The 15,922-nt window shown below is 36.2% G+C and overlaps 1 protein-coding gene across 4 annotated transcripts in view; it reads left to right on the forward strand.

Moving 5' to 3' along the window:
* LOC102696947 (phospholipid-transporting ATPase ID-like) overlaps positions 1–15,922 on the forward strand; it is a 60,833-nt gene that overhangs the window by 15,020 nt on the left and 29,891 nt on the right. For 3 of the 4 annotated variants that reach the window (XM_069187424.1, XM_069187423.1, XM_069187422.1), the window contains exons 2-3: positions 7,314–7,395; positions 10,954–11,012. In XM_069187424.1, coding sequence (XP_069043525.1) covers positions 7,353–7,395; positions 10,954–11,012 — 102 coding nt within the window. In that variant the 5' untranslated portion in view covers positions 7,314–7,352. Of the gene's footprint in view, positions 1–3,724; positions 3,829–7,313; positions 7,396–10,953; positions 11,013–15,922 lie in introns of those variants that run through there. The other variant, XM_069187425.1, reaches the window with a different exon arrangement.

The following is a 15,922-nucleotide window of genomic DNA, read 5'->3' on the forward strand; positions in this document are numbered from 1 at the left end:
GAGAGAAAATCTGACCATGAGCAACTGTTCTAATATGGGTTGTAACTTGACAGAATGTGATAATTGCTTGAACATGCCAGAATTATTTAATACTGTACATTCTGCATTTTCCTTAAATGTGATTTCTTGTACAAATCATGATTTCCTTTGGAATTCTCAAGACTAATTTCTTTATACAGTGTAAGTAATTAAAAAAAAGAGATTTTGTTTTGAGGATTTGTGTTGAACTTGCATTTAAACTAAAGGTATTCATTATGCAAGTTTTAAAAATACATTTTCACAATACAGTTTTAGAGAATTTCTCAAAGAAAAATACAGTTTGAACACTCTTCAGTTTTGTTTTTTTAGTCATTTCTTTATTGCTTTTAATCATATCATATGTTACCAGTTCATATAAGACCATATGAACACAGATTCCTCACCCAATAATCAATTAGATGTAATTAGGGACCAGTAATAGGACCACTGCTCCTATTAATTTATATTAATGATCTACATTCTGGTATAGTTAGTAAATTAGTCAAATTTCCAACAAAATAAGAGGATTGACAAATACTGAAAAAGCAACAAATGAAATTCAGGAAGATTTAGATAAAATTCAAGATGGGGAAAACACCTGGCAGATGACATTTAATATAGACAGGTGCAGAGTTTTGCATGCAGGTAGCAAAAAATAGAATATAAAATGGGAAACACTGAGGTAGAGGAAGCTTCTTATGAGCAAATAATATGTTGACATATAATTAGGACACATGGTTAAAACATAAAATTTGAGTGAAGAGTGAAAGGCCTTTATGTTATAGTTGTATCACTTTAGAAGGAATTTAGAAGGAACAATGAAACAAGAATCTGAGGACACAAGAGAAAACTACAGTCTGTTGAAATGCATTTAAAACCAAGTGCAGAAGTATGGAACAAGCTAACCAGCTGTGTTGTTGAAGCTGATACCCTGGCTCTGTTCAAGATGAAAGTCTTTGATTCAGCTAGTAACTACCAAATGGGCTAGATGGTGTCCACTCATTTGTAACCTTTCCTTATGTTTGTAAGTAAATGCATAGCAGTCATTGCTGGCTTTTACTGGTAGCAGGATTAGTCATCGGTTAATTATTAACCTATGTATGTGACCCAGTGGTGATTAGAAGGAGATAAAATGGTGTCATGGAGGTGAGCACATTTCCATGGTGTCATGGAGGTGAGCACATTTCCATGGTGTCACGGTGAGCACATTTCCTTCACAGCTCCAGTCTCTTTGGTGTGATTCCCGTATCTCTATGTGGAGTCTGTTTGTTCTTCCCATTTCAATATGTTTTTTTTTTCCCAGGCTTTCTATTTGTTTTCCTTTTCCGAAGACAAGCAGGTTAGGTTTGACTGGTTGCTTCAGATTTTCCCTTTGCAGAGGGAAACAAGAAGATTTAATGGAATTTTAATTCGGTGTTAAAGTTTTCCCTGTATGAAAAGTACAGCTTATGGGACTACAAAGAAACACAGCCAACCTGATGGCCTGAAAGGCCTCCTCTCTGACCTTTCAGATCTTCTGATGAAGATACTGTACATAGCACATTTAATCTATGGGTAATCGCTATAGAACAAAATCTTGAAAATAAATATAATTACAGTTTACATTTTGAAAGTTATGAAGTAACTGCAGTGTCACACTGTTTCAACATAATTAAGGAGCAGCTGATATTAATCAAAGATTTAATGCTCAATACAGGTATGTGCATTCTATGGTGTTGAATTGGAGGGAATTTTGAATTTGTTCATAAACAGGAAAGAGAACTGTGTAATTTACAGTTAACCTAAATCTAGAACAATATATTTCAGATGGATGGCTTGTTCTTGTGTACATACTGTTTCAGAGGGTTGTCAGTGCTGCTGGAAAAAAGAAGATCCAAACTTGTGAAATAAAATATTATCTGCGTGACAGGGCCAGGGATATTAAAAACATAAGAAAGGTTACCAAAAAGAATGATTAAAATAATGGTAAACGTGGAATAATGGAATAATGGTAAAAGAATAATGCAATTACATTACATATTTTTAGACCTGCAATAAATCTAGTTACTCTAGCAAACAGAGTTGAAAATTCCTGTATTGGATAAAGAGGTTAGAAAAAGGATGGATGAAGAGATGTACAATTTTTATCCCCACATTATAAGAAGTATTATAATGACATATTCCCCGAGCAAGGTCCAGAAACACTGAGAACATAAGAAAGGTCACAAAGGAGAGGAGGCTGTCAATAAAGAACAATGCAATTACATGACATCATTTCGAACCTGGAATGAATCTACTGACTCTTATTTGAACTCTAGCAAACAGAGTTGCAATATGCTAAATCAAGCACAACTCCACTGTATTAAGTTTGCACTACTTCCTTTTTTAACTTCTGCAAATTGTGCTTGGGACCTGTTGATCTTGTCACTTTTCCCAATGTCCCTAGAGTGTAATAATCAATATAAACACCAAAGTCATTTTCAAAAGGGGAGTCTTCAATGGCCCATGCTATTCATCCTGTAATTGCACAGTAGGGCACAGTTTTGCTCCCTGCATGTTGTGTTTTGCACTTGACATTAGTTTTTAGTTGAATAATGTCTAAAACACTTTGGATTTCTTTTGCTCCTTCTGCCTTCTACTCCTAATAACTTTATTATTTTGAACAAATGGCAATATTTGAGAGCATTTTACAATAATATCAGCAATACAAAGAGGACCATATAGAAACTGCCTACTGATGTATTTGCTTAGTGGTTGTAGTTGGTTGCCTTCCTGCTCTAGATATCAACAGGAGTATGAAAAAGGCTAAGAAACATGAAGCTAATTGCAATGGAAACAAAGTCACAGTTTTGGCTTTAGTCTTTGAACCATCAAAAAAAGTCTTGTGGGAATTTGCAAGTGAAACCTTTTAGAAATGCACAGGGCAGGGTCTGTATAATCTGTGTTAGTGGCAACTGCAGTATTATCCAAAAAGCAGTTATTATTTGCAGTACTCCTTTTACTAACTGCTAAACAAAGAGCACTGAAATTAAACTGAACAAATGAATCAATTGTATTGATGCTTTAGGTAAATTTGTCACTTGGATTGGAAGTTGCATGACCTCAGCAGCATGGTCTTATTCAGACACGCTCTCCTCTCTCTGTGGTCTCTGCGGGTGTACTTGCTATTGACGCAGTTGCTAAGTTTACACACAGAGTGCACAAGCTCGGAAATCTGAAAACTCTGTGGTAAATGTATCATTGCCAGACAAGACGTTGAAGCCATAAAGAATTGCTTTCCCCTACCTCTCACTTTCCTCTGCCAAACCCAGGCTGTGCTTACAGTATTTCATGTTGGGGGGGAAAACCATGTTAGAGAATGACGTGAACGTAAAGTCACTATTATGTTTAAGTGGATCTGGGAGGTTAAAGTGTTGTTGGAATCTTAAAACTAATTTGTGGATGTATGAAGTCAGCATCAAGATGATTTTAATTGAATATTGGAGTAGTTTGGCTAGATCCTAATGAGTTCCATAGATAGACGATGCACGTATGAAGTTTTTGGTGTGACCTTGGTTGAGGGTATGGTACTCTAGAGGTGAGGATAGGCTGCCTAAAACCCCCCTCACTTCTGGCGGGATCCGGCTAGCTAGGGAGTTTCCCACGGGGGTATAGAGGGGGAGGAGGGGGGAGTGAGAGAGAGACATGAAGGGAAGTCCTGGGTGTGAGATTTACATATGCACAGTAGGTGAGCAGAAGTGTGCGACATTAGGATCTATCCTTCCACCCTAACTTCTGTTCTAAACTCCATTTGGTAAGAGGAAGCATCTGTTGAAGCAAACTATAACAGAGGTAAGATCCAGAACAGGTTCTGTGTAATGAATGTGCTTCTTTATGTAGGCCCTCAGTTCAGAAACTGTACAGTATATTTCCCACAGTTATCTTAAAAGTTTTAATGACATCCGAATAGGCCACTAAAATGTTCTGGGTAGTCTGACACTAATTACTGTGGCTTATTTACATTTTTTGCAATTTATTCTATTAATAATACGCTGTGAGAGTGCCATTTATCAATTGTGTGGTTTACTTGCAGTTTCAGCTTAAGAACAAAAGAATGTTTGCAATTGCCATAAAACTGTTTTGGTGAGAAGGAGTATTGTTTTGTTTTAAAAGAATGTATATTTACATCAATATTTATAAAAAAATGTGTATATCATATAATTTAATAAGTTTTAAAAACTGAACCACTCGCAACTTTAGTATATTACAGATAACAGAAGCACAAAAGCCAAAATGTCCCAGATCGTTTGTTGAACAGTTTTGCTCTGCTGACTAAAGTCCTTTATTTTAATAATTATAAGTAATAATTCCTTTCATGTACTGTAGCACTACTTAATTTCAAAGGATCTCAAAATGCTGTATGCTGTAGGATGTATTCATCCATCACTGAGTCACAGTCCCAACCCACCTTGATGAATCAGCCAGCAGGCTCACTACACCACAGATCAGATCAAGGAGTGAAAAGGTGTTTTGTCAATTGCAATAAAAAAAATAAAAGGTTACTTTTGGAAAATCTGATTGTTCTACTCCAGTGAGTAATTTAACCAGGACATCAAAACACAGTCATAGGATCCTACCATAAACAAGTACTGTAGTGCGGAATTCAATTTAACATCTCATCTGAAGGACAGCTAATTCTGTGTAGTATCGAAGTTTGCCAGGGCAATGAATCAGAAATGTAGGCCAGACGGAACCGAACCATGCATTTTTTCAGCAGCACCACTTAGTCCAGTGATCAGTGTTCCCTGGACATCTTCCCAGAGCTGAGAAGATATCACGAGATCTTAGGTGGCAATGCTGTGTTATTAAGCTTTGAGAGCCAGGGATTTAACCGGTTCCTGAATAAGTATTCTAGGAGCCCTTGGAAAACGCTGAAACAATGAAAAGAACAGACGTGTCATGGAATTTAAAAGCATTTAAGAAAAAAGGTAATACTCAGGCTCCTAAGTGCTGGTTGTTTCGCTATTGGAAAATAAACAAGTGCCATTATTGCACAGAAACAGAGCACAGTATGCACAACTGCAAAAGAGTTTCCTCACATGCACTTCTAGAAGTGTTCTTGGGATTAGGATATTTAAGCTTCAACAATGATAAATTTTACCTCACTGAAAACGTTTAGATATTTTACCAAAACTAGAAGATATATTAGAAATCATCTCTTTCTTTTGAACGTCTCGTTATAGGAAGAAAAGTAATATTTTCTTTTGCTTATTTTCTCTCAGCATTGAAAAAAGAAGAGTCTAGATTTAAAATATTTTGTATTTTAGATTTTTTATATTTTTGTATTCTATATATTTTAATATTAAATATTTTCACACAAAATAGATTTGACATTTTTTCTTGGGTTCTTTGTGAATACTGCTTTCCAGGGAATGTTTCTGAAGTAATACCTGTATGCTCCTATTTACTCAACCATTTGTTACAACAGATCTTCCACAAATGATCAGAGCTGCTGTCTTAATGAAACCACAGCTAGAAGGGTGGAAAATAAAGTTCATTTTGCCACACTCTAACAATATCTCAGGTTTAAAAACTAATAATAAATAATAAATCTTGTTTCCTATTTAACAGCCTGCAAGGAAAAGGAAGTTTCCTTTACATCTTTGCACTCCAGGTTTCTGAATTGAGATTATTTCTTGCTTTAAAGGGCCCCAGTCCTAACAATATGCAGAACAAACTTCTTCTGTTTGATCTTTTGATTTATTCTTGAGATAACATTATTTTTGCTTATATGGCCTACAGTAGCACTGCAAATTCCCAATTCCCAACAATATACTGAAAGAATAATTATCAAAACAAAATTATCAGTTCAGTCAACAACATATTGTTCATATAAACTGTTTGTGAAATGTTAGTCACAAGAGGAGAATATTTAATTAATATATGACTTTTAAGATAATGAAAGGTGAGGGTTTAATCTTTTCATTTTCCAGGACTCTGAATGCAAGTTAACTAGATTCATCTCGAAAGTTACCAAGTATCGACACTGTGATGTTATCGTGTTCACTCGGAATAGATTTTCGTTGTACTGTAGAGATATGGAACAATATCTCTCTGGAAAGATGGATCAGAGCCAAGGAGATGTACTGTGCAAGACTCAGTAATAAAGTATAAATTCGTTTCCATTAAGCATAAACGCACAAAGCATAGTATCTGCTTAAGAAAAAACCTGTTTAACTTTGAACCTCCACATTGAGCAATCCTGTAAGATTCTGATTTCACAGCTATTAAAGGTTTAATCTTCAACTCTGAAGAAGGATCTGGGAGAAATCACACATGATGATATGACAGAGATTAAATTTAGTCAGAGCTATGAGTATGTTTATAATGTAATTCAATAATTTCACAGGCAAGTGCCAGTGAAAAGAAATATCTTTCAAGATCACATTTTATAATGGTATTCCCTGGCAATAAGTATCTCAAATGGGAAAGCCTGTGTAATTTTTTAATCTCTGTAACTCTTTAAAGCTTTTCTGTAGCTTTTAATTCAAACTTGTATTCACTGCTACAATTATGCCTGTTATCTACAATATTATTTGATATGATCACATTTTTAATTCCAAAACAATCACCAGATGTTTTGATCCCTTTTGAGTCAGGTACAGTAACTAAACGACACATTTTCCCAGCCACAATTATGAAAATAAAAATCATAACCATCTCCTGAAGTCACATTTTATTTCTACTATTATTAATGTATTTGGCAGACATTCATTTAAGGAGACCTAAGGCAAGGTACAAAAACTACAGTTAATGCAAGAATCAACACATCATTCACAACAATTAAATTACACACCGTATATTATATTTCTTATTTTGCCTGATTGACATGCGCTGACTGGTGATTGTTAAGAATTTGTCTCAGCAACAGGTCTGAAAGCTGGTGTGGGAAAATTCTGACAAGTACAAGCAGCTCAGGCAGAGCATCAGGGCAAGTTCAACCTTGCCCTGATGCTGTATTACAAAGAACACCTCAAATAAAATAGGAGATGGGTAGTGGTTTGCTAATGCCTGCAATGCCTGGTGTGTTTATCACATAATCATGCCCAAAGCACAGAATTCTTTTAATTGGGTTTGCTGATCATGAAGTCATAGTCTGTGCATGTTGATCATTTTTTTATTGCCAAAAATTGACACATGCAGACCTATAGAAAATAAACTCCTCTAGAAACTGGCACACTATAGTCTACCTGCTGTGAAATGAATTTGTTTTGGGGGTGTGAAATGTAGAGTAATAAAAACAAAAATACTGAATACACATTTTTTTGTTATTACAGATATTCCATGGATGCATAGGACAAAAGAGGAACTCTGTGATGTCGTTCTTTGGTTTGGATTGCAGGAAGAAGAAAGAAAAAGGTACTATGTGTTTTTTTAGAACCATATACAGTAGCTTTTGCAAGCTATTGTTTCCTGGGGTGAAATTCTGAACAATGTATTCATATTCAAATGATTCTTCCCCAAAGCTACAATTATACACATCTCTAAGCTGCAGGTCTACAATACTTTTACAGTATATATATACAAAATTATAAGATCTCTGTCAGAAGGTCTCAGGATGTAGATTACACAACACAAAAATACTGTGTTTTTCTCATCAAACATTTTTTGTTGCAGTGCTTAATTAAGCTGTTACTCTTATTTGGTGTTATGATTTCACAATGGGCATTGCAGTTCAAAGCCTGAATAATTTTACAAGGCATTTTACTGGTGATAAATAGGAATTTCTAGAAGCTGTTATATTCTATGTCCTGCTAGGGGAGAATAATCAGCCAGGCAGTAAACTAATTCAAGGAAATCTACCACACCCTTTGGCAAACTCCTGGCAGCCTCTTTTGCTGGAGTCTAAGAGCTTCATTCCATGTACAGTATTATTTTGATGTACTGTACATGGAAAGAGTTCTGCTCTCACACTGGGCTTGTCTTTAATTTCACAGATACTTCCTAATTGTCACTCTGTTTTTTGCACAAATCTTGTGCCTGGCTCTTATTTTCAAAGTTTGGTATTGGAGCATCAAATGGGAGGCCAGAAATCACAAATACCGAGCATGTAAACACCAGTGGTTTGTAAATAGGTCAATTGCAATCAGGTTAAAAAGTCAGCCCCTTACTCTTTTACAGTACATACAGTAGCAAACATGTGATGCTGAGTCACATTGGGTTCCTTGACAGGAAAGCATAATGGGAGAAAAAAGCAGGATCCAAGTTAATATTTAGTTTGACTCAGTTTTAGATGGTAGATTACGTTTTCGAATGTGTAAATGAATTCCATTGTACTGTACATTATCAACAAGCACACTAGTTTCTTTAGTGTGTGCACCTGCATTGTAAATCCTTTCCTACAAGTAGGGAAACAAGAAGTCACAGTTCAGTGCAGTTCTGAAGTAAAGTTATTATAAAGGGGGCACCAGAAAGCTGAGCAAGGACATACCAGTCTTCCTTCCTTCAGCTCTGAAGCTAAAGCATTTCCACATGCTTTTATAATTAGACACAGCCCAGCCTCCTACGTTACCTCATGAAAGTTGTGTTGGGAAAAAGGATATTTTTGGAAAGAATATGCATTTAAATGCCAGCACAGAAAGAATATTTCCAACCTCCAGAAATGCAAATCTCGCAAGCGTCCAGTTGTTACACATCTCTCACAGTCCCCGTCAGTTCAATCTGAGCCTCACGACAGGTGTCTCGCTTCTCAACATGTCCAGATACACGGTCTTTACAAGATGTACGTCTGATCTCCCAGCATCAAACCACGTCTGTACTGCAGCTGCTTCACAGTTAAAAAGATGGTTATGGTGGCCACTGCAAACAAAACTCAACAAGTCAGAAAATCCTCTTGCCATGCGGTGCTAGTCTCTCCACGCCCTTGCTTGTCTTTGGTCTTGTGGCCATATTGTCATTACACTGACTCATACATAGACATTTCTTGCATGGAGGTCATGGTGTTCTTTTAAAAATAGTGTTTATTTCTGTTTCCGGGAGATTTATCAAGAGTTTGTTTTCCCCCCCACAGCAACATCTGTTTTTTCTGTGCTTTCTCTCGCTTTTTAACTTCTAGTTTTTGGTTCCAGCTTCCTGTTAGGTTTGTCTCCTGTTTGATGTACACGAAACACAGAAACTCTGTTTACGAAGTGAACTGTTTTAGCTTTGTAATGTAAATTATGGAATTAGTAATGTAAGAAATGAAAACAGGGCACCCCGAAATGTTCATGGAAAACCTCAAACGTTCATTTCTTCCCTCTAGTCAAAGATACGGAATGGGGTGAACCACATATAAAAGAAGGCTTGGTATTAGAATCTGATACAAAAGTAAAATACAAAATAAAACTCAGGAGTCCCTTTCAGAAAGAAAAGCCAGCGATTCACTCCTCTCTCAGGCAAGTTCAAAATAAGAAACAACCTTCTCAGGGGAAACAAGGGAAGACAAGGAAAAAGTTTCACTGAAAGACAAAACCTTTATTCTTCGATTGTTTGTCGTTTTGGGGACAAACAATCTACTGTACAGTATCGCCAACCAGACCACAAGAAATAAAGGAGACTCCCTCTTATAGCCATTATGCACTTTATGTAGATAATTCTACAGTCTGTCCTGTAGCGGTTTATAAAGTCCATAATGGCTATCAGAAGGAGTCTGATTCTATCCTTGCAGGAGGGGAAGTCAGCCTAAACGATCACCTTTGTAAAAGTATCCCAACTACCCCTTAATCGCTGACCATGCCAGCGATGATCACAAGGGCAAAACAAAATTAAGAACAGTCTCCCCTAGTGCCGGTCCAGGGAAATCTCTGGTGTGCTGGTTGTCAGTGGTAAATCTCTAGTGCTAATTGAAGACTTGAATGAATCTGCCAGTTTGCAAAAAAACTTGGGATAATTTGTTTCTACACTCCTGTCCTGTGTTTTAAAACTATTTTATTTTTAATTACTACTGCTCCCAATAGCTTCAGCATTCATTACTTTACACAGCTTCTCCACAGCTTTTTTTACCCTTATTTCTTACTAAGCACTCTTAATCGGTAATGAATTTATCATGAACGGACACAAGATGAAGTGGGATGTGCCAATGGCGATGGGAATGATGATGTCCAACTGGACCTGCAGAGGTCCAACTGGTTACATTTCCTGACAGCACACCTGACTGACGGCAGTTTGAAAATACTGAAACTGAATCATTTTAAGAGCTGAAAGCACTTTTTTTTATGTGTGCCGACTGAAAAAAAAAAAAAAAAGAAATCAGTTGTGATTAAGAATTCCAAAGAATTCAAAACCAGAAGGTATCACTGGTTGAGAACCACAGGTTTATTATGTTATTCTGGGATTCTACAAGATGTCAGGGTTATATTCATAATGGATGTGCATAAACATAATGGATGTCATAAACATTTTAAGTTGCAGAAAACTATTGGTGTGCTACACATGGTATTGCGATGAATCATGTGTGTGGGATGTTACCTTTAGCCAACATTTCAAATTTGTTACTGGAGGCAGATGGATCCTAATGATGACATCCATACTGCATAGAGATGGTGTGGGTCTTTTCATACTATAGTCACCTTACTGAACAAATGAAACTGGGCTCAAGTCAATCAGGCTGAGTGCAGGCATCCAGGCTTCTGCATTTCTGTCATTTTCAGTGACTAGAGTTACAGTGAGGTCAAGAGGTCAAAAACACACTGTTCTTTACTCACATTATTAAGCACTGCAACTGCAATTGTATTTTGAAGAGAAAACATCACAGCAAATCTGGTCTCTTGCCTTGGTCTTATTAGTATTCAAGTGCCTTTACAGTATAAGCTGAAGATTTCCGATTTTCTCAAAATCAAATGCTACAATGCAACACAATGTGAGAGTTCTGATTAATTACTGTACTAATTTTACTGCAATTTAACTTTTGAACTTATTTATTTTGTATTTGTTTTACAGAGGAAGAGAGGCACATTCGAGCAAATAATAGAGAATTCAATCTTTCCTTCAAGTATGCGGTATGTGTTGCAAGTTTTATCCCCTTTTTAACATTAGGAAACTAATGGTTAATTCTGGTTTATAGTAGTGAACATTTACTTTTTAAAAAGAGAAACTGACTAAATAACCCTGTATTCGAAATAATAGAGATAATGGCTATTTTATTTAATCTCCTTTACCCTGGTATTTCATGTTTTATTGCCTATGTACAGCAAAATCACCTACAGCATAAAAGCATCACACTCATTTGTATTTCTGAAATCTTTCACTTCATCAAGGTTTTAGTAAATGAGTAGAGCTTATGGGGGGTGATTGTTTTAGCGTAGTTTCATTGCTGACAGGGCAGGAAGTGTGAGCCCCAGTTCAGTGATGCTCCAGGCACAGGGGAATGTGGGTGCCCCGTGTGTCATGGTGGAGTGGTGATAAATACTAATGCTTCCCAGCTTTTGCTTCCTGGGTTCAGTTCCTGACTGGGGTTCATTTCGTGTCTTTCTGAGCTTTTATATTCTCCCTATCCCGGCTGCTTTTTTTCTCCCACTACTTAAAGACATGTCGATAAAGTGAGCAGGTTTTTCCTAGTGACCACTGTGTTCTTGTGTGTGTACATGTGTGCTGCTACAGCCCGGCATCCTGTGCAGGATATCGCTGCTGAGATTTGATCCTGATCACTCAAGGGACCCAAGCGCTCACAGCACCTCTCCCTAGAAAGCAGGCAATTCTGCCACTGTAACAGAATGGGTTCTCTGCCATGACAGGGTTCAAAACTGTCTACATTTCAGAGGGGGTGACAACACTGGCTCAGTGCATGAGCCTGTTATACATGCCAAAGCCTTTCAACAGAGATAGCATCTGAAAAAACAGAAACTTCTAAAAGATGCAAAAAATGCACAAAGGTGAGAAGTACATTTACAATACTGTAAGAATCATGAGCCTTTGTATCTGTATAATAAACCATTTCTTTAACTGGCTTTCAGGTTTAACTTGTTGAAGACTGAACTTGAATTTTTAATTGTTAGAAGAATTTTCTCCCCAAAATAATATTGTACAATATTAATAAAAGTACATGTAGTCTCTGGACAAAATAAAACAAACAAATATAAAAAGCAGAAGTAGAAGCACATTTATACATTCCATATTCAAGCTAAGAAACATTAGGAAATTACATCTAAAGTTAATACACACTTCTCTTTTATAAGGTTCTCTTGCCACAGAACTGAAAATAAGGAGCCTGCAGAGCATATTAAAGAACATGATCAAATTAAATGTTTAGATTCTTAAGAAAATGATCAAAATTGCAGTTTCTCTGCAGCATTCACTTAGTATAGGAGCTGAGGATCTCCAAGGTTAGCTCACACAAAATTCTAACCTTTTAAAAATGTTTTTGTGTTTGTTATAGCATTGTAAGTTAATACCTGCTGTATACTGTACGAGAGATTACCTTGTGTGTTGCTAAAACACTGTTTGCCGAGGAGTTGGAAATGCATTCCTAAATGTGTATATTGATTTACTGTACTGTATTTTTCTGCCTCTGGAGATGATCAGAGAGCTGGAGTACAGCCAGAGGTCTGCTCCATGTTCCTGCATGTTTTACAAGTTAACCAGAAAGCAGTTTCTTCAACATTAGCAGTCTCTCCTACTTGTTTATACACATTCTCAATAAGTGCCCCTGCTCCCTTTAAATTCAGTGGTGCCAACATAGGTGCAGCTTCTGATACTGGGAGTCTTTTCACTTGACCTGCGCATTACTGAGATCCTGAAAGTTATGCTAAGGAAATCCTAATGATTTCTTTTGCACGCATTCACCTTTGTATAAGCTTATTTGTAGTATGGTTACTGATTCCACATGGCATTTGTAGATGTTTACTAAATCTTTGAGAACACCTTAATTCACACATCTGTGCATGTTTCATCTGAAACACACTGTAGACCACTCCTTCCTATCTATACATCTACATTATTTTTGATCAAAATGTGACAAATATCACATATTGTACTGAAGGTGTTAAATATTTGATTCTTCCTTCACTTGTATTGAACATACTGTAAACATATCATAGAGTAACCTTGTTTAAAGGCCTTTATAAAAAGTAAGGTGCTAGACATATGAATATGGTATAAGCAATTTTCTCATGCCGAAGCACACTTCTTATGTGTCTTAGACAATTTAAACAAATCAAGGTTTGAAGATGTTTCTGGAACTGCGAGAAGCAAAGGGGTTCATTCATTGAAGCTGCCTGATCTCTCTAAACAGATAAATCTGTTTTACCAGCAAGAGGAGAGGTACCGTTGAGGTATAAATTAAAACAATGACTTTCATGTCAGGGAAACATTCTTGTGGCTGTGAATTTTTTCTCATTTTATTCTTGTATCTAAGAAACCGTCAGGTGTTTGTGTGTTTTTATATTACTTCTGTGCATGGTTAATGTCAGAACTGAAAAAAAAAAACAGTTTTAAAGGCCGACTTTTTCTCCCAAAATGAAACGCAAACTCTAGGGTAGCGACACTAACGGAATAATTCTAGAACTTTTCTTTAAATCCATCTTTTAGTGGTTGTAACTTGTGATTGGAGATATCTGATATTTGATATGCAGCACAGTACTGTAGTACACACCCTGTTTCCCAGTGTTATATACAGTAAGGTAGGATTGGAATTTTAATTCTCACCACACAGTTTTTCCTAGATAAAATCTTAGATAAATTAACAATTATTTTAAAAGCACAAGCTTCAATTTAGTGGAAGATCAGACACACTAAAGAATTTTATTGTTTGTCACTAGGCATACATAAATTAAACTTTCACAGGTAAATAATCTGCCAGTTCATACTATATATTTAGTAAATGATTCATTCAATAAGAGAATATTTTTAATTGGAACCGTAGTCCCAATTTCTTAGAGTGGCTATTAAATCTCAGTAACAAAATAAATTAAAATGACTGAATCGCAAAATTTCACAAATTCTGAATTAATTCTGAATTAAGCACAATATTGTAAACTTTGTTTAGAAGTCAGTAGAAGTACTGCATAGCTGCCATGTTGTCACAAACCCCTGGTCTCACCACAGGAGAGAGTGAGAGGCCATTCCTGCTCACTAGTGACTGTACTGACTAATGTAATGCAACATACAGAGGAATAAGAACAGGTTGTACAGCAGACATTTCACTGCAGAAATGTTCCAATGTGGTCTGCATGCAGAGTTAACTTTAGTTAAGTAAACTGTATTTGTCTGCAAGACCGTCTCGAAGCCGAGAGCAGTATTTCTATTGGATAAATAAAGTAATAACGCTGCTTCGCGTCCCCGGAAGTTTTGTTACCTCATTTTGAATTGCAGAATATGGTGCTGTGCAAACAGTACCTGGAAATTTAGTCTATTTTGTGAAGTTACTGTGAACATTTTACTTTCATTGTGGTTTGAAATGCGCTCACCATTACCGACTCTTTCAAGTTCCAAAATATAAAAATAGAGTTGCAGTTCTCTTTTAATGTTTGTCAGTCATTTAATGTGCTTCTCTGACGCATTGTCTTGCACCAGAACTGTAAAGGAAAAGTATATTACTAAAGCCAAGAATTATCACAAAACTTAATAATGCTTCAGATTTACTCTGTCTTTGTATCTCATAAACAGGTAAACCTTTACTATATGATTAAATGCTGCACAAATCTGTAAAGCACTATTAAGAATCTATTGCATAGAGCACTGTAGCAAATAAAAGATTGATAGACATCTTCATAGTGATAGAAATGTGTTTTCCATTAAACTTTAAAAACAGCTGCTTATGACTGTTTTGTAGAAGAGCGCACATCTAAAAAGTAGGTGACAAAATGTGATAAGAGAATGTAGACATCACATTGATTGTAACATTTTAATTTTTTTTATTTTGAATGCTTGCTTGAAAATACTTCAAAGTTTTAGATAGATTAGCTTTCTCTTTTTTTAACCAGCAGGCCTTTACAATATACAGTATAAACTCAAGATAACAAAGATTGCAGTTTACCAAAGCATGTGTTCGTAGTACCCCAATGAATCACCGTAAACCAAGTCCATCACAGTAGACAAAAGAGAGAATTACTTTCAGAACTTTGTAACATCTAACTTCCCTTTTATCTTGTCTGTGATATCATCTCTGTCTCTGCTCAATGCTAATAATGAGTTGTTGCTCTAGATGTAATTAGGTGAGAAGTGTTATTCCCTTTAGTCAACTGTTTGTAGCTGAAGTACACTAGAATTTCTATTGCAAATTACATTTTCTGGTGATAGTTCTTTGAACAATGTTTGTAGACAAGAATTTATAGAAAAGCTCTCCTAATACCTACAGCAGTTCCACTTTCTCCTGAAAGAAAAACAATTTACATATTAAATCTGTATATAGAGTAATTTTGTTTGTGTATTTGTACATACTGTACTACAGGCATGATGAATTTTAATATTTTCATTTTTTTATCCAGTTGGGCAAGTATGTTTAGTTTTAAGCTTTCTCTGATGTACTACAGTGTTCTAAAGAACAGAGGATTTGTATCCTGTTTAGTTTGGGTGTTTCTTAATTGTATACATGCTTTAAGACCGTGTTGTTAAAGGCTAAGAAGCTGTAGGCTAAGAAGTGAAAGTGACTGGCAGCGCACCATCACTTTAATTAGGGCTACCTCAAATAAAAAACGTCCACATCGTATGGCGTTTTTATTGATTTTCTCCATACTATACACATTTTAAGAGAGTGCTGATAAGATACAATAAAATCTAGACCATGCTAAAGCCGGCTGACTAACCTGCATGAGTGAACCGATAGCAGTTCTTTATGTCAATGTAGTGCTTCATGTGTACCTGGCTATGAGCTCATGAAAAAACAAATATTTGAACAAACAAGCGAAATGGTTGCACAGCTGCTCAGTGTCTGAATCTCCGACCTCTGAACTCAAGCATCGCTTTGTTTCTA

This window comes from Lepisosteus oculatus, chromosome 3 (assembly GCF_040954835.1).
Source record: "Lepisosteus oculatus isolate fLepOcu1 chromosome 3, fLepOcu1.hap2, whole genome shotgun sequence".
Taxonomy (NCBI): domain Eukaryota; kingdom Metazoa; phylum Chordata; class Actinopteri; order Semionotiformes; family Lepisosteidae; genus Lepisosteus; species Lepisosteus oculatus.